Genomic DNA, 26,799 nt, shown 5'->3' with positions numbered 1-26,799 from the left:
AAAAGCAAGCTGGCAACAGCTGTTGACAGGACGCATACCATTAATTTCGCGGCCACGCGCCCGAAAAATCGTACCCACGCGCCTGAAAAAGCGTCTGGAATGACCATGTACTGTCACGTCACCATAACTTCCTGCACGTCCTGACACAGTCAGAAGAAACCGTCGCACGACGTTTCAGATGTTTGGACTGTTCTTATCTTTCCACCAACTCTTCGAATTTCGAAATTCAAAATTCAAAAAGATTCAAAAGTAAGCGGGAAAATACCCCTTACCTTGGCAACCAAGTAACCATAAGACGGGTGCGGGTACAGTGTCAAGGCAAAACCCTTCACATACTTAGCACCCGCAGGGAATTGACGCCAGGAATACCTTGGAAATAAAGTAACCGTAAGACAAGTGCGGGTACAGTGTCAAGTCAAAACCCTTCACATACTTAGCACTCTGCAGGGAATTCAAACCAAGAAGGATCTTCTGGGCCATGCTTGCCGAAACGGGAATAACATCCCCGCATGACGGGAACGTCGAGAACTATATTGTTTGAAACTCCAAGATGGAATTGGTGGTTTTAGCATAATTGATCACTATGTTGAAACCTACCAAGACCCCATGGAGAATCCACACAAGTGGGACTCAACGCTCCTGACGTGCGAAGAGGTTACAAACCTACCCGCTTCACACCCAAAGATCAAGCAGAAAAGTCGGGAATTTCTGCGTGACATCAGGAAAACCGCGGGAAGAATCACCACGGAAAACCTAAAAACTAAACCCTTTTCAAAACCCCTTGCTAAGTCCAAAAGTTCACCTCACTTATTAATAATTCATGAGAAGAACATTGGACTGGGGGGACTTGAAGAGGTAGGTCCCAGCAGAGCCCAGTTGTATTCGCAAGACTCACCTTGAACAGGGACGTCTGCGCAATGACCAACTGCTCCAGCAGGACCCACCATGCTCAAAGAACCTTACGCGCAGTACGCCAGCTGTACCCGCAGGGAAAGCCTCCCAATGGTGAAGTACCCCGCCTGTTCCCGCAGCTGCGGATACAAGCCATCAGGGAAGGCTACCCGCACTAACAGCAAGGCTACACGCACAAGGCATTAGCTACTTCAGTAGTCACATGAAGGAATGAGCAAGGCGGGAATATTCCCGCCTAAATGAGCCAGTCCGTATGCTTCTGGAAGGTCTTTCGTACTATACCTACTAAGGTATGGGCGGAACAGACAAATTGACCAGAGCAGCCCATGAACCAATCACAGGGTGACAGCTCACCGACAACAATACGAGGAGGAGCACCCTCTAGTACTGTTTGTCACTATTAGCCGCTGCCTACTCACCAACCCTTACGATGGGACGTGCGCAGCCTACAGTTGGTGGAACAGTGCGTAGCCGGCAGTAAAGGAACAGTATACAGCCGACCTTTACTGTTGGCCGTAGCCTATCCACCAACCAGCATGGCCTGTGCGTAGTCCACTGTTGGTGGAACAGGAATACTATTCAGCCGGCTGTACCTTCTAGGAAACCTACCTTCGGCTATAAATACTCCAACACCTTGGAATGGTAAGGACATCATCTGATATCTCAATCTTATCTAGCAATCTCTTAATATACACTTATATTCAGAGCAATCTAGTCTGATTCTCACGCCGGAGGGTGGTCACAAGGAGGAACCCCCCCCTTCTCAGTGACGAGCTTACGGTGTCTGTTTTGCAGGTCCCCCGAAGAACAACCTTCCCTGCTAGACCTCATCCTCGTGGGAAACATTACTTAACCCCCAGATTATCTATAATCTGCCCAGGGTGCACTTAGTGTTTCTTCATACCCTAAATCAGGCTTTACAGAAATGGAGGTTGTTAAACTGGGGACATTTGGTGCTAAAAGGGCTGTTTTGCCTATTAATAATGTTGATGATCATGGTGGAGAATTATTACCTACTAAACTTACGTCTGGCAATTCTGCGGTTTTGCATATTAATGCTGATGATCTAATAAGAGATGGGTACATTACATACATATATATGTGCTTTCTTTCTTTCTTTCTTTCTTTCTTTCTTTCTAATCTAATATTCTTCAGATGATTCATTGATTGTTTGGATGCAATTCATACTAAAAATATATTTGAAGAATTTTTAATGAATTTAGATGAAAAAAACAATCATGACTTTGGCTTGGCTACCAAGGTTGACTGGAGCTTGACTTTAGACTTGCCTCGATCGGTTGTAAAGAACCTAGTCGATCCAAGCCAAATTAGGCTCATGCTTGACTTGTTTGTTTTAACGGGATGAGGTGTTAAGCTCGAGCCGGCTCTTGGCTCATTGAGCAAACTTGCTTAATTAAAAAAAAATTGTTACAAAATTAATGCACACACATATGTATATATATATATAAGGCAATAATTTTAACATATACATAATGCAGAATTTGTAAACTACAGCATATAATTTATTATATAATATAGAAATTTGGGCTATAATTAATATTTATAAAAATATGGGCTTTAATTTAAAAGAGCCAGCTAAGCGAGCCTAACGAGCCAGCTTAGCTTAGCTTAGCTTAGCTGGGCTTCGGCATAGCTTGGTTTGTTTACAAACGAGCACATTTTGAGTTATTTTCAAGCAAGCTTTGAGCTTTTTGATAGCTGTGGTTACGATGTTTGTGTTAATTTAATAGTTGTTTTCTTCATTCTACCTTTTGATTTCAGTTTATCATAGTTACATTTCATTCTAAGTTGTTTGTATGTTTGTTCTTTTGAAAACTGTACAGCTTGTATTACACACAGATTCATGTTGGAAACCCTCCAAAGCCATATTATCTTGACATTGATGCCGGTAGTGATTTGACATGGATTCAATGTGATGCCCCGTGCACCAGCTGTGCCAAGGTAAAATTCAAATAAATTATCAATCTATCATTGTGTAATTACTTACATAATTATTTAACTATGATGCAGGGAGCACACCCTTATTACAACCCGGCTAGAGGAAATATCTTATCTTCTAAAGATTCATTCTGTTTTGATGTCCAACAAAATAGCAAGTTTGGGCATTGTGAGTCTTGCAGTCAGTGTGACTATGAAATTGAGTATGTGGATCATAGCTCCTCTTTGGGGGTACTTTCAAGGGACGACCTTCATTTAGTAGCTATAAACGATTCATCAATCAACTCTAAAGTTATCATAGGGTACAATTCTTTTCTTAATATCCCTAATAGATGCCGCAATTGATTCGTCCCATTTAAATGTAAAAATTATATCTTTATTTGTTGTGTGATCAGCAAGGCATACTTTTAAACTCGTTGACAAAAACAGATGGGATTCTTGGTCTTAGCAGGGCTAAAGTGAGCCTGTCTTCTCAGTTGGCAAACGGAGGTATTATTGACAATGTGATTGGCCATTGTCTTACATCTGATTCAGTGAGTGGTGGATACATGTTTTTAGGAGGTGATATTGTGCCACAGCCAAAGATGTCTTGGGTTCCTATGTTCAGTGATGCTTCCATGTGAGCATTTTGATCTTTTATTTCTGTATCTCTGTCTCCCTCTTGTGTATTTATTGTATGCTTCATTTTCTGATATCTATATTTATATGTGAAGGAATTATGTTGCAGAAGTTTCTAAAGTGACTTATGGATCTAAGCAACTTGGTTTCGATCGTTACAAAAATGGAAATGGACGAATAGTGTTTGATAGTGGGAGTTCTTACACATACTTCACAAGACAAGCTTATTCTGACTTGGTTACTATGGTAAGCAACTTATGTTTATGGTGATGTTTAACATAAAAATGGTTCTTCATGTAAAAAGTGTCATCATGAAAACTTGCATCATGATACGTGTCAGCACTAGAATCCTTCTTAGATATTTATGCTATTGACCCTTTTTATTTGACACAGTCGACGCATATTACATTACTTTATTTTGTTTACGTCACTCTTATAATTTCAAGCACACAATTTGCAGCTTAAAGATATTTCTCGTGATGGCTTCATCCAGGATGCTTCAGATACGACACTGCCCATTTGTTGGCGACCCAAAATTCCGATAAGGTACATACAAATTGCTTATATAATATTGAGGGGCAAATATCTTAAATTCAATATTTAATTATTAATATTTTAAATCCATTTTTGCATTCAAAGCATTGTTTCAGCATCCGGAATCCATACCCATTTTTTTCAAATCAGTATCTTTATGATTTGGATTGGACTCATTAATAGATTTTAGATGGAATTGTATGTGTAATTTACTTAAAGATTACAGGGTACCTATAGACGTAGTGACGATATAATAAGAGATAATAAATATTTACATGCTTACAGATCCACCAAAGATGTTGGGAAAGTTTTCAAGCCGCTAACTTTTCAGTTTTGGAGAAAGTGGTGGACTATTTCAACATATTTACAGATTCCAACAGAGGGTTACTTGATCATAAATGTAAGATTTTATTTTATTATTACTATTATTGAAGAGGTAGGTCCCAGCAGAGCCCAGTTGGACCCGCAAGACTCACCTTAAACAGGGACGTCTGCGCAGAAACCAACTGGATCCGCAGGACCAACCATGCTCAGAGACGTGACGTCCTTACGCGCAGTACGCAAGCTGTTCCCGCAGGAAATGCCTCCCAATGGTGAAGGACTCCGCCTGTCCCCGCAGCCTCGGATACAAGCCATCAGGGAAGGCCACCCGCGCAGCAAGGCTACACGCACAAGGCACTTAGCTCTCAATCATTCAGTGTCACCTGAAGGAATGAGCGAAGCCGGGAACAATCCCGCACAAGGGCGGGAGGGGGAATACTCCCGCCCAAATAAGCCAGTCCGTACGATACGGGAAGATCTTCTGTACTGTACCTGACGAGGTATGGGAAAAAGATCTGACTAAAGATACGACAGCTTATGGACAACAGTATGGCGAGCAGCATGCTCCTACACTGTATGTCACTATTAGCCGCTGCCTACTCACCAACTCTTGTCATACCACGTGCGTAGCCGGCAATTGGTGGAAAAGGAATAGTATACAGCAGGCCTGGTCGCTATCAGCCGCTACCTACCCACCAACTACCAGCAGGGCACGTGTGTAGGCTACTGTTGGTGGAACAGGAACAATGTTGCAGCCGGCCATACCTCCTTGGAAACCTACCTTCGGCTATAAATACCACAAATGGTATGACCATCTCATCTTATCTGGTATCATCGTATTATACCTGATATCTGCTCTAGCAATCTCTTAATATACATTTATATTTAAAGAGCAATCTAGTCTGATTCTCACGCCGGAGGGTGGTCACAAGGAGGAACCCCCCCCCCCCTTCTCAGTGACAAGCTCACGGTGTCTATTTTGCAGGTTATCAGAAGAACCATCTTCTCAGGGTCTAACCCCTCGTGGGAAACAGCTATCTAACCCCCAGGTTACCAGTAATCTGCCCGGGGTCCGGTTAGTGTTTCTTCATTGGCGCCATCCGTGCATAAAGCTAGAACTACATTTTTCTCCAGTTTTTTCAAACTTCTACAAAGATGGTTAGAGAAATTCCGGTAACCACAACCCCAGCTACTGGGGGGAATACCGGCAACACAGTTTTTACAAACACTACCCCGGTTACCCAAGCCGGGGCAAGTGAAGTAAATTTTACGAACACTACCCCAGTTACTCGAGCTGGGGCAAGTGCAGTAAATGATCGCCTACTGGGATCCACCGATACCCAGTTTGAGAAACGAAGACTCCCCCGCCAAACTCTCGATGAAGTTAAGGCATGGGCGGAGGCACGACAAAAGGAATTCCAGGCTGAGTTGGACGAACGCTTGCGTTCCGTACAACAGGCCGACGAATTCGAGTACTGGGAGGATGACTCGGAGGAATCCGACTCCGACGCGAACCCTCGCCATAGGGCAAAAGGGAAGCGTAAGGAAACGGACTCACAACCGAAAAGGCATTTTGGACAAGCCTTCAAACCAAAAAGCACAGGTGGAAGTCCACGAGACTTCTCCAAAACGTTCAGACCAAACGTTGCAAATGCGGGAACGTCCAAATTTGCAAGGGACATTGCGGAAGCAATCGCCCCAAAAAGTGCCAAACAAATGTCAAACATAGGCACATATGACGGTATATCTGACCCCGATGATCATTTGAACAGATTCATAGCGGGGGCAACCGTCAGTAGTTGGACGGAACCTACATGGTGTTACATGTTCCAAATGACACTGGTCGGGGCTGCTAGAGCGTGGTTTGACCGTCTACCGGTTAACCACATCTACGACTGGGCTGACTTCCAACAGAAGTTTAGCCAACACTTCAGCCAGCAAAGAAAGTATACTGAGGAGCAATGGACAATCCTCAAGTGCATTCGAGAAAAAGATGAATCTTTGTTGGACTTCATCACTGGCTTCAACTCGAAGAAGCTAAGTCTGGGTAACATTAGCGAAGACCTTGTTCGCGCTGCTTTCATCCAGGGCGCGAACGACCCAGAGCTCATCCGCACCTTAACGGGTAAAGATGGCATGCCATCCACATGGGATGCCATCATGACAGCAGCTAAACGCTTTGCGGAAACGGAAAAGCAGCTGGGTAGAGATCTCCCACAGAGCACAAACCTCTACACCCAGAAAACAAGGGAAGACAACGTCCTTACCGCCCGATTAAACAAAAAACGAAAGCTAGGCATTTGGCAGTCAAGGGTAAACTTTGACACCTCATCCGGCTTACAACATCGGTTGGGCGGAAGGGATAACATACAGTCAAACAAGAACTCCAGATGGACGCCGCTCACCAAAAGCGTCACCGAGATATTCGCCACCGAGGAGCTCCCATGGCCAAAGCCTCAAATAATCCGACATCGTCACAATGCTGATCGGAGCAAATACTGTGACTTTCACAGGACAAAAGGCCACAACACCGAAGAATGCATAGACGTAAAGGACATGGTCGAAGCATTCGTCAGAGATGGGACGCTCGCGCACCTCGTGGCTCAATGAACGCTGAGCAGGCTGATGCGTGTAGAACCCCAGCTGGGGAAAACACGAATAAAATTCCAGCTTCGATATGGAGACTACATGCTGCGTAAAGAACGAGATCCCGAACCAGGTGCGTATCGGCTCGATGGCACTCCCATCCCAACAACATGGAAGGGAGCTCATTTACACAGTTTGCATGTAAATCAATTCCAAATTTGTAAAGAAAAGGCCAAGAGCCACTTCTAATGGAAATGATTCTCCTTAAAACATCGATGCTGATAATTTTACATTTGTACTTTATGAACTATCAACACGAATATGCCGGTTTTCACCGCATAATTACGTGAAAAGTCGCTGCATGGGGAAGGCGGCATAACCCGCATAAACCCAAAAAACGACAAACCTTCACGCAGGTCAGTTGAAGGGGAAAAGTTCAGTTATCCCACTAAATGAAAGTGCCGGTCTATCCGCATGAATCATGAGAGGAAACTGAACACTAACCTATCAACAACCAAGCGTCGAACGGTTAATTTTATCAACACTAATATTCCGGTTTTCACCGCATAATTACGTGGAAAGTCGTTGCATGGGGAAGGCGGCAAAACCCGCATAAACCCAAAAAACGGCAAACCTTCACGCAGGTCAGTTGAAGGGGAAAAGTTCAGTTATCCTATTAAATGAAAGTGCCGGTCTATCCGCATGAATCATGAAAAAGGAAACTGAACACTAACCTATTGACAACCGCGCGTCGAACGGTTCAAAACAAAATTCCTAAAAGGATGAGGAAAACCTACACGCAGGTCAGACATGGGTAAATTTAGCCATCCTACTAAGTGCAAGTGACGGTCCTACCCGCACAATCACGAAAGAGGAAGCAAAACTTCACACCTATTATCTACCACGTTCAAAGGTTAACTTATCCTCAAGAAAAGATGAGGAAAACCTACACGCAGGTTAGACGCAGGTTAAGTTTAGCCATCCTACTAAGTGCAAGTGACGGTCCTACCCGCACAATCACGAAAGAGGAAGCAAAACTTCACACCTATTATCTACCACGTTCAAAGGTTAACTTATCCTCAAGAAAAGATGAGGAAAACCTACACGCAGGTTAGACGCAGGTAAAGTTTAGCCATCCTACTAAGTGCAAGTGACGGTCCTACCCGCACAATCACGAAAGAGGAAGCAAAACTTCACACCTATTATCTACCACGTTCAGAGGTTAACTTATTCTACACTTGGAAAATTGCTAATTTAAACTAAAGTATGTAAGTCATATAACGTTTATAAAGCAAGGAATCCAATAAAAGAAACGGTCTTACCCGCACAAAGATTTATATTTCATAAATATTCATTACACAAGAATGGCCGGGTAACTACCCGCCTACAAGAAAATAAATCTATACAAGCTAAATCTATCCTAGCAGTGGGAAGGGATCTTCAGGATCAGGCTTCAGGGCCACTTCCACTTGGACCAGCCCCATTAGTAGAGCGTGGCAGTTCAAGGAAAGCTTTAAGGATAGCTAGCCCATCATCAGCAGCAGCAACTTCGTTTACCTTCTCCACCACCGGATGCGGGAAGGCGGCGTATTGATTTACTGCTTGGTCATATATGGCTTCAGTATCTACATCGAATAAAGGGAAGTTGGAAGGCGGGACGCCTTTCTCAACGAACCCTAGACCAAGCAGGAAGCCGGCCCGTTCCCCATCCTCGTGAGAAGCGTTGAGGGCTGCGCTCATAGCATCGTCGTAGGATGTCTCTGAGAAGACCCGATGCACAACCTACAAAAGAAAATATACAAGTGTCAAACCTTTTCTATTTACAAAGAAAAGCGTGAAGACATGAAAACATACCTGAGACAACGCTTCTCGAAGAAGCCATTCCTTGGCAACCAGAGCTTCTTGGAGGGCAGCTTGAGCTTCGTTACGGGCGCGTTCGGCTTCACTCTTGTTGAGGTTGGCAAGCAACACCTCTTTAGCCGCAGCCTCTTCGACGCCCTTTAGCTTACGCTCGGTATGGTCAAGCACCCCCCTCTGGTCCAGGATTTCTTGAAGCTTCTTAGCATCCTCCATCGCCAAGGCATCATGAGCCTGCTGGAGAGCCTCTAATTTGGCTTTAAGTTCTTCATTCTCCACGCGTAGAGGCTCAGCAACAGCTTCAGCCTTGGTGGCCCTCTCGGTTGCGTTCCTAGCAGTTTCCTTAGCCAGCCGAAGCTGTTCATTAACAGCTTGGGCAGCCTTGGAACGGGCCTCAAGTCGAGCCTGAACTTCAACCTCAAGGGCCTTGAAGGCCTTTTCCTTCTCCGCAGCCGCTGCGGAGAGTTTTTGGTTCTCCTCCCGGATAGCCCGCGCCTGAGCTACTTCTTTAGCGCGAGCTGCTTTTAACTTGTCGTTTTCACGACAAAGCAGCTCGACGCGCGGCTGCATCCGGGCCAGGAGAACCCGAAGCTCATTGCTTAGCCTACCCTCCTGGTAGCTAGCCATGGCTTCCCCCAACGCACCACTGGGAGCAGCGTGACGAGCCCAGTCCACGCACTCCACAGGGGTTCGAAGGGTTGTTCCTCGGCGTATGTTCCATCGTGGAACATACACTTCATTGGAATCCGACACTGCAAAAAACAAAAAGCAGTTAGGAAAAGATGATAACAAATATATAAGTGAAAAAGGGCCAAAGGAACCCTACGCACCTGTAGGGTCTATAACAGGCCGATAGCCGCCGAACCCATCACCTGAACCCAAAGGAAATCCATCCAAAAGGTCAGGCAGATGGGAAGGTAGCAAAGATTGGCGAGAACCCCCATGCGTACCTGATGGGCCGGCCGTCGTTGCCGGTGGCGGGGGCATGGTAGCAGCCGCCGCAGTCACTGCCGCAGAATCCGCAGCAATAGTAACCGCCGGCTCGGTGAAGGATGCTGTAAAAATCGCACTCACGGCCGGCGGTGACGTCAACTCGGCTGGAACAGTCGGCTCAAAGGAGTGAGCAACTGGACCAGCGGAAGCAGGCGCAGGCGCCTGGGTCGTCGCCTCTGGTAGGCTGACCAAGCCTACCGTCATCGGCGGGGAGATACTACTCGGCGCTCCACCCTGGAATGCGTCAACATCCACGACTGCGTAAAGAAGAAAAGTGTTAAAAAGGATATTAAGCTATGAAGATAAAAGCTAACGGAAATTTGTACTTACGGGTTTTCTTGAGCATGAAGGTACGGAGAGGCGGGGACGAACCCGATGGAGCCGGCCTCTTTGCGCCGGTCACCGTCGTCTTCTTGGGCTCTCCGGAGGTGACAGTCGCAACCTCCGGAGCAGTGGTCTTTTCACCACCAGGGTTCCCCGCCACCTCTTCGCTCTCAGTCTCCGAGTCAGACAGAGGCACCGGATCGGCAGTGGAGGCCACCTTCTCCTTTCCCTTCCCGCCGGCAGCCTTCTTCTTCCGCACCAACGGAGGACCATCTGCGGATTCCTCATCAGAACAGACGATTAGAGGAATTCCAGCAGAGGTTTCAACATTGAGGGGTCGAGGGTTGAAGAGCGCCTTACCTGGCCGCCTGGCGCTAAGGATCTCATGGCCTAGCGGATAGACCTCCACGAACCGATCCGCAGTTTGTTCGAGGATGGGCAACTCGTTCTCGTCCAGAGCGCGAGTACCCATCCGTGCGGGACCGTCAGCCTCCCGCGGGTTAAGGAGCGACTGCAGGTCGTTCCCCTCTGAAATAAACAGGAAAAAAGTTAGAAGAAATTCAAAATCAACAAAAGGAAAGAAAGCATACCGTAAGGAACAGAGTTCGAACCGTATTCGAGGACGATCGGAACCTTCTGCGCGTCCGCCGCCTTCCACACCCGGCTCATCCCCAACATAACCATCCCGGATTCCGCAAACCGGTAAACCGGAGATTGGACCCGAGATATCTTTGAGAACCATTCCGCCTCCTGGTAGTTGGAGGCGTGAAGGCTTGGGAGAGCTTGCCCATTCTTAAACTTCATGGCAAGGGGAATGGCGCGAGCGGAGATAAAGAAGAACTCCCGCTTCCACGCGCGAAGACTGCGCTCGGTCGCGCAAATCTTCAAACCCTTGATACGGGTTGTCAGGGTATACCACCCCTGGATGCACCTCCAAGTGTAGAAGGTCATCAGGCGGTCAACGTGGGGCTCGACGCCCAAAATCCGGCACACCCACTCGAAGTGGCGAATCTTGGCGATCGCCATGGGGTGAAACTTGGTCAAATGAACACCGTGCCTCTCAAGGACACGGTAAACAAACTTTGTCAATGGGAACCTAAGATTCCCATAGACAAAAAATGCTGCATAAACCCCGATCTTGCCTCTGGGGGCATCGTACACGGTCTGATGGGGTTCAGGAAACTCAGGCTCGAGAGGATCGAGCATGAACTTCCTAACAACATACCGGTACTGATCGCCGGGCAGAGCACACAGGCACTCGCCAGCAGTACTCCTGTCATCGGTTGTAGAATTGAGATCACGTGAAGACATCTTGCAGAAAGAAGAAAACGATTTCGGGAAAATGCTTGCCTGAAAAGGGGAGTATTTGCCGGAAATCGCTAAGAAGAAGAAGAGAAGGGTGAAAGTGTGGATTATAAAAAGGCCTCTCCCCCTTTATATACTAATCGCAATTAATGCGATGAATTTAATGCGGAGGAGAGAGAAATCGAAGGTGCAATGAAACTATGACACGTGGCAAAAAGCAAGCTGGCAACAGCTGTTGACAGGACGCGTACCATTAATTTCGCGGCCACGTGCCCGAAAAATCACGCCCACGCGCCTGAAAAAGCGTCTGGAATGACCATGTACTGTCACGTCACCATAACTTCCTGCACGTCCTGACACAGTCAGAAGAAACCGTCGCACGACGTTTCAGAGGTTTGGACTGTTCCTATCTTTCCACCAACCTTTCGAATTTCAAAATTCAAAATTTAAAAATATTAAAAAGTAAGCGGGAAAATACCCCTTACCTTGGCAAACAAGTAACCGTAAGACGGATGCGGGTACAGTGTAAAGGCAAAACCCTTCACATACCTAGCACCCGCAGGGAATTGAAGCCAAGTAAAACCTTGGCGAACAAGTAACCGTAAGACGGATGCGGGTACAGTGTAAAGGCAAAACCCTTCACATACCTAGCACCCACAGGGAATTGAAGCCAAGTAAACCGTGGCGAACAAGTAACCGTAAGACGGATGCGGGTACAGTGTAAAGGCAAAACCCTTCACATACCTAGCACCCGCAGGGAATTGAAGCCAAGTAAACCTTGGCGAACAAGTAACCGTAAGACGGATGCGGGTACAGTGTAAAGGCAAAACCCTTCACATACCTAGCACCCGCAGGGAATTGAAGCCAAGTAAACCTTGGCGAACAAGTAACCGTAAGACGGATGCGGGTACAGTGTAAAGGCAAAACCCTTCACATACCTAGCACCCGCAGGGAATTGAAGCCAAATATTCCTCGGCAACCAAGTAACTATAAGACGGGTGCGGGTACAGTGTAAAGGCAAAACCCTTCACATACCTAGCACCCGCAGGGAATTGACGCCAGGAATACCTTGGAAGTAAAGTAACCGTAAGACGAGCGCTGGTACAGTGTTAAGGCAAAACCCTTCACATACCTAGCGCTCCGCTGGGAATTGAAACCAAGAAGGATCTTCTGGGCAATGCTTGCGGAAACGGAAATAACATCCCCGCATAGCGGGAACGTCGAGAACTACGTTGTTTGAAGCTCCAGGATGGAATTGGTGGTTTTAACATAATTGATCACTATGTTCAAAACTACCAAAACCTCATGGAGAATCCACACAAGTGGGACTCAACGCTCCTGACTTGCGAGGAGGTTACAGACCTACCCGCATCATACCCAAAGACCAAGCAGGAAACTCGGGAATTTCTGCAAGTGACAAGGACTTCCGCGGGAAGAATCCCCATGGAAAACCTTAGAAAACCCTTTTCAAAACCCTTTGCTTAAGTCCAAAAGTTCACCTCACTTTATTAAACACGCATGAGAAGAACATTGGACTGGGGGGACTTGAAGAGGTAGGTCCCAGCAGAGCCCAGTTGGACCCGCAAGACTCACCTTAAACAGGGACGTCTGCGCAGAAACCAACTGGATCCGCAGGACCAACCATGCTCAGAGACGTGACGTCCTTACGCGCAGTACGCAAGCTGTTCCCGCAGGAAATGCCTCCCAATGGTGAAGGACTCCGCCTGTCCCCGAAGCCTCGGATACAAGCCATCAGGGAAGGCCACCCGCGCAGCAAGGCTACACGCACAAGGCACTTAGCTCTCAATCATTCAGTGTCACCTGAAGGAATGAGCGAAGCCGGGAACAATCCCGCACAAGGGCGGGAGGGGGAATACTCCCGCCCAAATAAGCCAGTCGGTACGATACGGGAAGATCTTCTGTACTGTACCTGACGAGGTATGGGAAAAAGATCTGACTAAAGATACGACAGCTTATGGACAACAGTATGGCGAGCAGCATGCTCCTACACTGTATGTCACTATTAGCCGCTGCCTACTCACCAACTCTTGTCATACCACGTGCGTAGCCGGCAGTTGGTGGAAAAGGAATAGTATACAGCAGGCCTGGTCGCTATCAGCCGCTACCTACCCACCAACTACCAGCAGGGCACGTGTGTAGGCTACTGTTGGTGGAACAGGAACACTGTTGCAGCCGGCCATACCTCCTTGGAAACCTACCTTCGGCTATAAATACCACAAATGGTATGACCATCTCATCTTATCTGGTATCATCGTATTATACCTGATATCTGCTCTAGCAATCTCTTAATATACATTTATATTTAAAGAGCAATCTAGTCTGATTCTCACGCCGGAGGGTGGTCACAAGGAGGAACCCCCCCCCCCCTTCTCAGTGACAAGCTCACGGTGTCTGTTTTGCAGGTTATCAGACGAACCATCTTCTCAGGGTCTAACCCCTCGTGGGAAACAGCTATCTAACCCCCAGGTTACCAGTAATCTGCCCGGGGTCCGGTTAGTGTTTCTTCAATTATTTTTTAAAATATGTTGTAGGATGAGTTATATGACAAAGCAACTATGACCTATATTATAATATTATATGTGTTTGTAGAACAAAGGAAACGTGTGCTTAGGCATTCTTGATGGTAGTGATTTGCTTGACGGATCACATATTATTATTGGAGGTATGATTTGGTTGTAACTATGTAATTTTTAAGACTAATGTATGAAAAAAATAAATATAAATTTTTTCACAGATTTAATGGGTCATAGTCGTGTCTCTCCATGAATACATACGTCGTGTTTGGTTCATGTTTGACCCATTTAACACCCCCTGCTAATAGCGGTCTCAAATCATTTTCTTGAAAAGTAATGAGTAGTTTATCTATCCCATAGTTTTTAGCATGTTTTAACCATATTAGTTTATAGCTTTTGTCAAAAAGTTTGACCTTTTGTTTTTAAGGGTCAGATATTTTTTTAGCAAGTTTTAACCATATTTTTGTTTCCTTTGCAGACATCTCGATGCGTGGAAATCTGATCTTGTACGATAACGTGAAGCAGAAAATTGGGTGGATGAGATCAGAATGCATCAATCCGAGGCAATCTAACAATTATCTTCCATCATTTTGAGCTAATTCGCATGTTGTACATATCATACTGTAAATATTCAAGCCACATGTTTGACCCCTTCATTTTGTGAACTTAAATGTACTGCCTGTCTTGTAAATATACAATTGTGAGGCCGCTATCTTTTTCCACATATATGTTGGCTATTATAGCCTTGGGTTCAAGTAGTATGTAATATCTTTCACACACTTAGTCAACGGGGTTAAGTCCGTTTGAGACAAAACATATGGTAACAGGCTCATACCAGCTATAGTTTAAAAGAGACCCGAGTTAAACAGTCAAGTCTCTAATAGAGTTGCCATTCAACTAATTCTTACAGTTTAACCGGTTTGGATTCTTGTCGGAACCAAGACCGTGTGATCCAACATTTACTGGTGCCTTTCAAACTATTTTCACATACATAACAACACAACAAAATGGGTAAGAAATATCATATTTTCACATATATAGCAGCGTAAAAAAGATGAGTTAATTAACAAGTATCACATAGCATGTAACTCATTTTCACCTGAGTTGCTCATAACTTGGGTCCATTGCTGCTTAAAAGTTTTGGTTAGATTCATAAAAGTTTCTTCTGCTCCTACCAAGCTAAACCTGTTTACAAAAATTTACATATGTTCTTCAAAGGAATAAGAAAACAAAATTGTCTTTGAATGGTTTGCTTTGAACAAATCACCTTTTAGAATGAAGCCAAAAGACATATATTATTCGAAATATTGGTTTTGCGTTTAACGTCATAACCACAAGCAATGGATGAAATACTGAACATGATGAAATGGGAGCGATTGCCACAGGGAACCTCGTTCCTGTAATTCAGCATGCACATGACCACGAAGAATAAGCAAAGTATGAGTTAATGTGCAGAAATATAATACGTAGTTATGATGACAATAAACATAAAAAAAGGTATTTACCTTTAATATTTTATTCACATTATTCATCACTGTCAGAAGAATCTAAGTATATACCTCCAAAATCATATCCCTGGATAACAAAAATTAATAAACAAAGTGAAAATTAGAGTGTGGTGACATGCAAGCCGAAACGTATAAGGCAACTTTTCAAATGGTTTTCAAGAAGAATAGAAGAAATATATACTTGCTTACCTCTTGTTTTTTTGTCGTTATAAAGGTATTGATATCTTCTCCATCGTTAACATTAAAGGAGCCAAAACTTGTTCCTATTCCCGTTTCTTCTGGAGTAATTGAACGACCCTCGGTGAAAACCGTCATCATTGGGATTTCCCTGATTACCAAGGTATCCAAGAATGGCAATGCAATATCCTCCTTCCCTAAACAAAATCTTTCAAGACTTGAAAGATACCAAAGCTTCAAGGACTTTAGACAAGGAAACTTAATCTCACTCACTTTAACTTCACAATCTTCTTCTGCCTTGACAATTACCTTTATATTCCAACAGTCTTGTATATGTAGCTCTTGGAGTTGCATGACGCAACCAACCATGGAACATGTAAAAACATATTCTAAACGCTCGCATTTATTAATAGATAGTCTTGTTAGGTTTGGGAACTCCAATGTTCTCCACTGATTGCTCTTCCATATATACTTCAGATTCCACAGCGGCTCTAAGTGCACTTCTCTTAGCTTTGGGAATTTGGTAACAGTTTGTGATTCATTGTTTGTCACTTCCAATGCCACTTCAAATACCTCCATCACATTCTTACATTTATATGCATGAATTGTTTCGAGCTTTTGCAATTGTTGCAACTCACTGGATAGAAAAATCTTTGTATCATCATAACAGATATCCAAATTGCACTCGATCAAACTATGAAATGACCAAGGTTTCGGGTCTAAGACAGTAGGCCGTGATCTCGTGCTGTCTAAACTTGAGGATGATGTCTATGAAACCGGAAAAAAGAAGAAAAAAGATAAGATATTTGTTACTATGTTAGATGTAGAGCTGGCCATCATGACCCCATTCTTTAAATTAAGAATGGGTTGATTTGGGCAGGGGCGAGAAGTTTTTATCGCCGGTTTAGTGTGTTGGTATATTATTATTATATATGTGTGTGTGAGAGATATCAGGGGCGCAACTTCACTAGGGCCAGGGGTGGCCCTGGCCCCCCGTTTTTCCGCTTAGTAGTGTATATTTTCCGATATTCGGCCGAAAATTTGTATACGTAGTGTAAATTTACCCGTTTTTGGCCGAAAATTTGAGCCCAGCCCCCCCCCCCCCCCCGAATTTATGATTTTCACAATACATTACCCGTTTTTGGCCGAAAATTTGAGCCCGGCCCGCCCGAGTTTATGATTTTCACAATACATTTTGAGTCCGGCCTGTTGGGAAAAACGACCACCTAGCCACGAACGGTAAACAAAAAGTACGGAATTAATCTTCGTTTGGCTAAACTTTTTCCCGACCCGAATGAACCAATGAGGATGCAAACAAATAGGATAAACAAAAACAGAAGTAAAAGTGACACAATAAATTTTAGCGTGGAAAACCTCTCAACGCGAGAGTAAAAACCACAGGACTAATAGAGCCGCTTCAAATCCACAATCACCAATAATGAACAATACAAAAGTTCTTCTCTTGGTAAAACTAGAGGCATACACAAATCATCATATACTTGGTAAACAATCTTCAAGTATATGGAATCAAACTACAAAAGAAAAACTGAGTAAGAGGTATCACCAACAAGAGAATTAATTGATCTTTGGCACGTCTCTTATCTTCACCAAAATACCAAACCCTTGTCTTCGTGATCTTTGGCAACAACAAAGGAACCCCCAAAAAACCTTTCGTATATATTGTTAAGTGACGGCAGAATATAATTTGTGCACACCTTTTTCTTGCGTTTTATGACTATATATATGTTCACCACAAAAGCCAATCAATTCCTCTTAACAACTTGGAGCCTACGAAAAACAAAATCCACCAAGTTTTGGTTATGGGCCAACCAAAAACAAAGTTTGGTTTTGTGCATCCATCCGTCCACGAAGCAACATAAAAAAGAAATACATATTATTTTTTTTCTTTTTCTTTATTATTAATAATAATAATAGAACTCATGTAGAGTAATATTTGTTGGGCTTTCTCATAGGCAAAAAATACCCCAACAAATCTCCCCATTTTTGTCTATGAGAAAGAACTCACCACCCCGGCGAGCGAGCAACATATCTTCAACTTCTCTCTTACCAAAGCTTTGGTCAACATATCGGAACAATTATCATCGGTGTGAACTTTATCAAGTTCAAACAACTTGTCTTCAAAAGCATCTTTAATCCAATGATGCCTCACATCAATATGTTTTGTTCTCTTATGATACATAGAGTTCTTAGCAAGGTGAATAGCACTTTGATTATCACAAAGAACCACGTAGCGCTGTTGCATAAAGCCAAGCTCTTGCATAAATCTTTTCAACCACAACAATTCTTTGCATGCTTCTGTTTCCGCCATATACTCTGCCTCGGTAGTAGACAAAGCAACACACTTTTGCAGTCTTGACTGCCATGACACGGCTCCCCTGCAAATAACATCAAATATCCAGAAGAGAATTTCATGTTGTCCTTATTTCCTGCCATATCAGAATCCGTGTAACCAACAAGCATCGGCTCCCCATTTCCAAATGTTATACCCAATTTGAAAGTACCTCGTAAATATCTAAGTATCCACTTAACTGCTTCCCAATGCTTCTTACCCGGGTTTGACAAGAACCGACTAACAACACCAACTGCATGGGCAATATCAGGCCGTGTACATACCATTGCATACATCAAGCTTCCAACCGCTGATGCATATGGAACACCATCTATCTCTTCAATCTCTTTCTCAGAAGTAGGGCAATCTTTTTCAGTTAACTTAAAGTTGGGAGTAAGAGGTGTACTAACCACATTAACCTTAGACACCTTGAATCTGCTAAGCACCTTTTCAATGTATTGCTTTTGTGACATGTGCAACTTCTTTGAAGCTCTATCTCTTGTAATCCGAATGCAAATAATATTCTTAGCTGGCCCCGAAGTCTTTCATAGAAAACGACTTGCTTAATTCTTTCTTCAGCTAGATAGTCCTTTCCGCATTCTTGCCAACAATCAACATATCATCAACATAAAGCAATAAAATGATGAAATCATCATCACCAAACCTCTTAAAGAAAACACAGTGATCAGACGCAGTCTTTCGGTAGCCTTGCTTCCCTATAACTGACTCAGATTTCTTGTACCACTGTCTCGGTGCTTGCTTCAAGTCATAAAGACTTTTATGAAGTTTACAAACATAATCTTCTTTACCTTTAACCTGAAAACCTTCAGGTTGCTCCATATAGATTTCTTTATCCAGATCACCATGAAGGAACGCTGTCTTGACATCCATTTGCTCAACCTCAAGATCAAGACTAGCAGCTAAACCAAGGATCACCCTGATGGAACTCATCTTCACAACTGGAGAAAAAATCTCATCAAAATCAATACCCTCTCTTTGACTGAACCCTTTGACCACCAATCTTGCCTTGTACCTAGGCCGTGAGGTATGCTCTTCAATCTTCAATTTGTAGACCCACTTGTTTTTCAAAGCTCTTTTGCTCTTAGGCAACTTCACCAACTCAAAGGTATTATTCTCATACAAGGAATTCATCTCATCTTGCATGGCTTCAAACCACTCTCTTTTATGCTTATGTTCCATGGCCTCTTTATAATACTCGGGCTCTCCCCCATCAGTGAGTAAGACATACTCACTAGCCGAATAACGAGTAGAAGGTTGACGATCTCTCGTAGACCGCCTGAGTGGGACAAATGCAGGCATATCTACTGGTAACTCGGGATGAATATCCTTATCCAAATCCACCTGTTCTTGATTATCAACATTATCGGTACCATGTTGTTCGTCATTTTGAATATCATCTTCATGTTGTGGCTCAGAACGCTGAGTAGGAATAGGGTCCAAATCAAAGAGATCATCAATATACTGAGGAACTACTTGTGTCTTCTCAATATCTTTCAAACTCTCGTCTTCCACAAACACAACATCAAGACTTCTAACAAGCTTTTTTGAAACAGGATCATATAGCCTGTATCCAAACTCATCTTGCCCATAACCAAGGAATATACACTGTCTAGACTTCACATCAAGCTTTGATCTTTCATCTTTGGGGATATACACATATGCTTTGCATCCAAAGACCCGCAAATGATGATACGAAACATCTTTGCCACTCCAAACATTGTCTGGAACATCATTATGCAAAGAAATACAAGGAGTAGGATTAATAACATGTACCGCTGTATGTAAAGCTTCTCCCCAAAAGGAATTAGGCAACCCTACATGTGAGAGCAAACACTTAAACCTTTCAACCAAGGTTCGGTTCATCCGTTCTGCTAAACCATTCAACTGTGGTGTCTTAGGAGGTGGTCTTTGGTGTCGAATACCATTCTCTCTGCAATAAGCATTAAACGGACCAATGTATTCACCTCCATTATCTGTACGAACACACTTGAGCTTCTTCCCAGTTTGTCTCTAAACTAGGGCATGAAACTGCTTAAACACATCAAATACTTGATCTTTAGACTTTAAAGTATAAACCCATACCTTCCTCTAATGATCGTCTATAAATGTGACAAAATATAAGCAGCCCCCAAGTGTTCTAGTCTTCATAGGACCACACACGTCTGAATGAACCAAGTCAAGTATACTTTCTTTTCTATGAGGCGGATGACTATGAAAAGAAACTCTCCATTCATACAATTAGAACACTTCTTTAAATGAACATCTTTCACACCAGACAAGGCATCTTTCTTCAATAAAATAGACATCCCTTTTTCACTCATGTGAGCAAGTCTCTTATGCCACATATCGGTCGCATCAGAATTCGTCAATGAATTAACCGAGTCTCTGGAAATCTTTGGATGTGCCATATATAACTTTGAAGTTCTTTCACCTCTTGCCACGATCAACGAACCACGAGTGAGTTTCCAAATTCCACCACCAAATGTACTGTGGAAACCATCACCATCTAATGTGCCTGCGGAGATCAAATTAAGCCTAATATCTAGAACATGTTTTACATTGTGTAAAACCAAATCCATCCCAGTATCAAACTTCAAGCAAACATCCCCAACACCAACGATCTTTGATAGCCCATTATTACCCATCTTGACATTCCCAAAATCACCAGGAGTATAAGACGAATAAAAATCCATTTGTGATGTCACATGACAAGTAGCACCACTGTCAACAACCCAATTCGAATCATCACGTGCAATGTTCACCCTATCATAATCACAACAAATATAAAACTCTTTGGTGGCAGTGTTAGTTTCAGAAGTACCTTCATCACCGTCATCTTTCTTGTAGTTGTTATTTTTATTGTTGTAATTAGCCTTCTTATTCTCCTTTTTCAGTTGCCTGCAATATTTTATTGTGTGCCCTTTTCTACCACAATGATGACACTCATATTCTTCAAACTTCCCTTTGGACTTACTGCGGTGCTTTGCTCTATTACTCGGACCTCTGCTATGGCTTCTCCCCCTACTTTCAGTAACTAAAGCATCTGACTGTGAAGAGAAACCTTGTGACTTTCTTCTCATCTCTTCATTTATAATATTACCTTTAGCCAATTCCATAGTAATAATACCGTTAGCTGCGGAGTTGGACAACGATGTCCTAAAAGTCTCCCAAGAATCCGGTAAAGTACCAAGAAGCCATAAACCTTGTATCTCGTCTTCAAACTTAATACCCATACCTGCAAGCTGATTAATAACACCCTGAAAAACATTCAAATGATCAATAACAGGAGTTCCATCACGGTATTTCAAGTTTATCAACTGTTTAATCAAGAACAACTTATTGTTCCCAGTCTTCCGAGCATACAACTCTTCAAGCTTGGTCCATAGAGTACGAGTATGACTCTCCCCGCTAATATGGTTCAAAACATTATTATCAACCCATTGTCGAATATACCCGCAAACCTTCCGATGCAAAATATTCCATTCTTCATCAATTTTATTTTCAGGTTTATCGGTACTAAAAACAGGCAAATAATAATCCTTCACATAAAGAATGTCTTCCATCTTGCCTTTCCAAACATGATAATTGGAACCATTCAAACTCACCATCCTACCCGTATTAGCTTCCATCGTTCAAACAAGTCTTAACCCAAGAACAAGAGCCGAAGCTCTGATACCACTCTGTTGGGAAAAACGACCACCTAGCCACGAACGGTAAATAAAAAGTGCGGAATTAATCTTCGTTTGGCTAAACTTTTTCCCGAACCGAATGAACCAATGAGGATGCAAACAAATAGGATAAACAAAGACAAAAGTAAAAGTGACACAATAAATTTTAGCGTGGAAAACCTTTCAACGCGAGAGTAAAAACCACGGGACTACTAGAGCCGCTTCAAATCCACTATCACCAATAATGAGCAATAAATAAGTTTTTCTCTAGGTAAAACTAGAGGCATACACAAATCATCATATACTTGGTAAACAATCTTCGAGGATATGGAATCAAACTACAAAAGAAAAACTGAGTAAGAGGTATTACCAACAAGAGAATTAATCGATCTTTGGCACGTCTCTTATCTTCACCAAAATACCAAACCCTTGTCTTCATGATCTTTGGCAGCAACAAAGGAACCCCCAAAAAACCTTTCGTATATATTGTTAAGTGAATGCAGAATATAATTTGTGCACACCTTTTTCTTGAGTTTTATGACTATATATATGTTCACCACAAAAGCCAATCAATTCCTCTTAACAACTTGGAGCCCACGAAAAACAAAATCCACCAAGTTTTGGTCATGGGCCCAACCAAAAACAAAGTTTAGTTTTGTGCATCCATCCGTCCACGAAGCAACATAAAAAGAAATACATATTATTTTTTTTCTTTTTCTTTATTAATAATAATAATAATAGAACTCATGTAGAGTAATGTTTGTTGGGCTTTCTCATGAGCAAAAAATACCCCAACACGGCCCCCGACAAACTTGTCCAAGCTTCGCCACTGAGAGATATATATACATGTATATATATATATGCATATATTAGGCTACAACACCATTACACCCCAAAAACAAAAACCCACTATTTGCTGATTGGGCCCCACATGGCGCAAAACGCCCCAATTTGTAGCCCTCTACTACGCATAGCCTTATAGTTTTAAGTTGGAGAAATATTGGTCAAACATGACTTGATTAGTGTCATGATTGAGATTTTGGCATATTTTTTTGTTTTCATTCATGAGCCTTTTAATTCTTATTGTCATTCAGCTGAAATAAATGGGTCGTTTAATAAAAAGTGTTAACTTAGTTCAGGTTTAAATGAGTTATTTTAAAAAAGTTGGTTTAGTTTAAAATGAGCTCTAACCAAAATTGGAGTTTAGTATCTCATCCAGACCTTGCGTTTTGCCTATTCACATTACTGAATTGATTTGGTTAGCATATTTCCGCGTTAATATTCTTGTCCACCGGACGAGTAAAGTACTAGTTATTATTGATGATAATCTACTCAAAAATTATTTTTTTTGTTTGATTGTATTTTTTTTCTCTCGTAAAGTATCTTTTACATCTAAACTACTATTTAGATGTTAAATTATACAGAAAAAGAAAAAAAAACATACCTGATGCAACATGGGCGTCATATGAGAGTTGATACCATATTCAAGATCATGTTTCCCTAGCTGTGTATGTATGTACTCGAGATTAGGAGTCATTGAGAAACCATATGCAAAGACCGTCATTTGGGGGCAGCTTTGATCATAACATAATCTAATAATGGCCATTCGAAGTCGATATTCATTCCCAAGAAAAAACCTTCAAGGTTTGGTAGATCTTCTAGTATAATTGATTTTAGGTTAGGAAAGATGGCCACGTCCTTAGATGATGTCATTGTACCCTCTCCATGTTCTTCCCTAACAATCACTTTCATTATAACGCAATCACTAATTTTCAAGAGTTTCTTGAGGCTTTCAAGTGTGGAAAATGTGAATATGTTTACCAAACTGTTACATCCATGGACATTCAATGTCTTTAGGTTGGAGAGTTTATATACAATACTACTTTTCGGATTTGGAATTGTGGCTGTAGTAGTACTACTAATATTGTTGTTGATCTCTTTAGTTTCAAATATCTCCTCCATTGCATTACACCAGTAAATAACCAGATCCTGAAGCCTTTGCATTTGTCCTGCTGCATAAGATGGAATCACACTTGACAAACCATGTCATTCTTTTATACTAATCTCTCTGGAGTACTGACATAAGGACCAGTGAACAACATCCAATTGAGAAAACTGCAGTAAATGAAAATTTCACAAGTGAACTATCTAATAAATGAAGTTAGATATTAGTGAGCTTCAATATCATATTTGATCCCTATTTCAATTAGCCTACTATATGTGTTAGGGTTCCTACTATTATGGGCTTATTTGTGTGTAAATAGTGACAATGAGATTATGATGTGTTTATATTGATCTGTAATTGTTGAATGTGCGAGTACTCTCATGTTTGCTTAGGACTGCTTATGTTAGTCTGGATAGTGTGTCGGATAATGAGTATTAGCATCGGGTTTCCGGGTTGTGGATTCCAGGTGTCGATTCAGGGATGCCGGGCTTCATGTTAAAGTAGTTTATCTATGAACATTGATGTTTTATAAATCAAGAAGGCTTTTACTCTAAAGAGATGTTAGCGGGATTAACAAATTATGAAACTAAGTTAACTTTTAAATGTTACATGCAGAACTCAATCAGCTAAGTTGACTTTTGCATGTATATTAGATTATGTGCATGTATTCGTTGTAAATGTGTAATTAAATGTTGTCATAATGTGTAACTAAGTGCTCGATATTTAAATTAATGAATTATAAAAATAATGAACCTTGTGTTAATGTATTAAACGAGGTAACGATATCTAGCTGTAGGGTGCCCAATTTGGGGCCTTACAAGTTGCCAAAGGTTTTCACCGACGTCCGGGAATTGACTATGCCTTTGTGATCAAATCGCAACCATTCTTCTTATTCTCTCTGTTGTATCACATAATTGGAATCTTCGGAACTTGATGTTAATAACACGTTTCAAGGCACGTTGACCGAAAACATGTACAAGACCCGATTTCCCCTCTTCATTGATCCATCTTCATATATGCAAACTCAACAAAGCTACATATGGTCTTTGGCAAGTCTCACGCGTGGTATAAAGAAATTAAAACATACCTATGTTTTAAAGGCTTCAAAGCGACTATCTCGAATCCTTTCTTGTTCACAAGAACAAGTGGTTCTTCTTCTTGGAATCGTGTGAGAATCATTTAAAAATTGAGAACTTTGAAAACCATTTTGGATCACCCAAAAAACCCTTTCAAATAAAATAAATTAAAATTTTGAAAATATATAAAACAAAAAAAAATCAAAAAAGCAACATGTTTATCTAACATCATGGTTTCACAAAAAAAAAAGTTTATAGGATTTAGGACCATATAGTTTCCTACATCTAGGATTTAGGCTTACATAGTTTCCTAACTTTATATTTTGTCTTTCTTTTCATTCTTAGGAAGCTACTAATTTTTATTTAAACCCTCATACACACACACACACTCATCTATGTTGATGACATTATCATCACGTTCTTCATTTATCACTCTCTTGTCTATTGTTATCCAAATCAAATACATTCATGGCATCCTTCTACGAGCGAAAATGAGTGATTGTAAGACAACATCTACACCAATTACATGCATCAAACTCATCACTTTACATGGTAGAAACCCCCTCCCATCTCTTGTGGAATATAGAACATTAGTTGGAGTACTCTACAATAGTTGTCCCTAACACAGCACGATGTTGCTTTCACATTAAACAAACCATCTTTGTTCATGCATGCACCAACTGTTACTCGCTCCGTCATAACTCGCCAATACAACTTCATGCATTCACTGACGCAGATTAAGCATGAGACAAAAATAACTATCAAAGTACCACCAATTATATTGTCTACTTGGGGTCAATTCCCAATTCATGGAGTTTAGAACTTTAGTATACAATCTTCAACTAAAGTCGAGTTTCTAGGCGTTTCCTCCACCACCACTGAAGCCTTATGGAGTTATGGCTAAAGTCTCTGCTCCATGAACTCGGTTTAAAGACACTACAATTCCAACCATTTTTAGTGATAACCTAAGCGCCACGCCAATATTCCGTTACCTCATTTCTCACTCTCGCATGAAATATCCTGCCATTGACTTCCACTTTGCTCATGAAAAAGTCAATGACAACTCCAGTAGAGTTACACCCATTTCCGGGGATGACCAAGTAGCTGATGCTCTCACCAAGTCCCTTCTACGCTCCATATGTCATCAACTCATCTCCCAAGAGTGGACTCACTACAAGACTGTAAATCTTGCGGCCGCGGGGTCATATTAACGAAAAAGAATAAATTCAAATACAATTTGAATTATAAAGTCTACAATCTCCATGATCATCATTTCTATTGTTGGCAATCATTTGTTTTATTATTGTAATGCTTAATTATAGGTGCACATTCCATAGAATTAGTTTTTCTATTCTTTTATATATTGTAATCTTCTCAAACATAAACAACAATTTTGATTTGATATCAATTATTCCATTATTGTAAGGGAAAACCTATAAAACATACCTTAGATTGACTATGACCAACAGTAGCTGCACCCTTGGTAAAACCACCACCAATATGCTTGAGATTATCCATGCCATAGAGCTTAAGAAGATCCAGATGCAGGAACAAAGTAGTGGTTGTGTTGACAGCTGTAGACATCATCTCTTCTTCATCTTTATCATCTCAGTTTGAAACAACTTCTTCCATACCATTGCAATCGCATATGTTTATTATCTTTAACCTAGAAAGAAGTTTTGCCATTAGAGGTGAAAACAGGTACTTGATGCTTTTGCATTTGGACAAGGTTATGGTTGTGAGGTTTTGAAACGAGGATTGAGGATGGTCTTTGTGAAGAATAAAGAATTCATTCCAATTGCTGCACTTCCACACATGAGTCAAACTATCCATTCGACTTAAATACAAGTCTTCAAGGTAGGGGAGTAAAGATAATGGCTGTTCTTCATTTATTTCCAAATGATCTTTGTTACTTAGAGGCTCTATCGCAAACACCACCTCCACCCCTTCAAACCTATGAATCCAAATGTCACGAAGGTGATGGAAATTGGGTGTGATATGATTGGACTGGAATGCAAATATTGACATGTTTTCACCGACTTTTGATATCCCTTCCTTTGACATGGTATTAATCTGCATTGAATTATCCCAACAACAAATGTACTTAATTA

At 41.9% G+C, this 26,799-nt stretch overlaps 2 protein-coding genes across 2 annotated transcripts; one reads left to right on the top strand and one right to left on the bottom strand.

Annotated features, from left to right (window-relative positions):
* The first annotated feature begins 1,818 nt into the window (after positions 1–1,818).
* Positions 1,819–14,753, top strand: LOC143626692 (aspartyl protease APCB1-like). The gene is made up of 9 exons (XM_077096689.1): positions 1,819–1,992; positions 2,757–2,874; positions 2,944–3,173; positions 3,257–3,490; positions 3,585–3,735; positions 3,950–4,035; positions 4,309–4,423; positions 14,020–14,092; positions 14,422–14,753. The coding sequence occupies exons 1-9, from the start codon at positions 1,838–1,840 to the stop codon at positions 14,535–14,537; spliced, it is 1,278 nt and encodes a 425-aa protein (XP_076952804.1). The 5' UTR covers positions 1,819–1,837; the 3' UTR covers positions 14,538–14,753.
* A 714-nt stretch (positions 14,754–15,467) lies between these two features.
* Positions 15,468–23,844, bottom strand: LOC143626691 (uncharacterized). Its single transcript, XM_077096688.1, has 3 exons — positions 23,112–23,844; positions 15,641–16,396; positions 15,468–15,518 (listed from the first exon to the last, which is right to left on the bottom strand). Exons 1-3 carry the CDS (start codon positions 23,271–23,273, stop codon positions 15,468–15,470), a joined length of 969 nt encoding a protein of 322 aa, XP_076952803.1. The 5' UTR covers positions 23,274–23,844.
* Between the last annotated feature and the right edge of the window lie 2,955 nt (positions 23,845–26,799).

This window comes from Bidens hawaiensis, unplaced genomic scaffold (genome assembly GCF_021521415.1).
Source record: "Bidens hawaiensis isolate Kalapana, Puna unplaced genomic scaffold, B.hawaiensis_p1.1 tig00004478_1, whole genome shotgun sequence".
NCBI classification, from domain to species: domain Eukaryota; kingdom Viridiplantae; phylum Streptophyta; class Magnoliopsida; order Asterales; family Asteraceae; genus Bidens; species Bidens hawaiensis.
This window is presented reverse-complemented; position numbering and strand designations above follow the sequence as displayed.

Excerpts from the sequence above, each read along its gene's own strand:
- LOC143626692 (XM_077096689.1), top strand. The coding sequence starts at position 1,838 with ATGGAGGTTGTTAAACTGGGGACATTTGGTGCTAAAAGGGCTGTTTTG. Across the intron at positions 3,491-3,584 it reads ATGTTCAGTGATGCTTCCAT|GAATTATGTTGCAGAAGTTT; the intron begins GTGAGCATTTTG and ends TTATATGTGAAG. Across the intron at positions 4,424-14,019 it reads AGGGTTACTTGATCATAAAT|AACAAAGGAAACGTGTGCTT; the intron begins GTAAGATTTTAT and ends ATGTGTTTGTAG.
- LOC143626691 (XM_077096688.1), bottom strand. The coding sequence starts at position 23,273 with ATGGCCATTATTAGATTATGTTATGATCAAAGCTGCCCCCAAATGACG. Across the intron at positions 16,397-23,111 it reads TGACGCCCATGTTGCATCAG|ACATCATCCTCAAGTTTAGA; the intron begins GTATGTTTTTTT and ends CCGGTTTCATAG. Across the intron at positions 15,519-15,640 it reads TAACGACAAAAAAACAAGAG|GGATATGATTTTGGAGGTAT; the intron begins GTAAGCAAGTAT and ends TTTGTTATCCAG.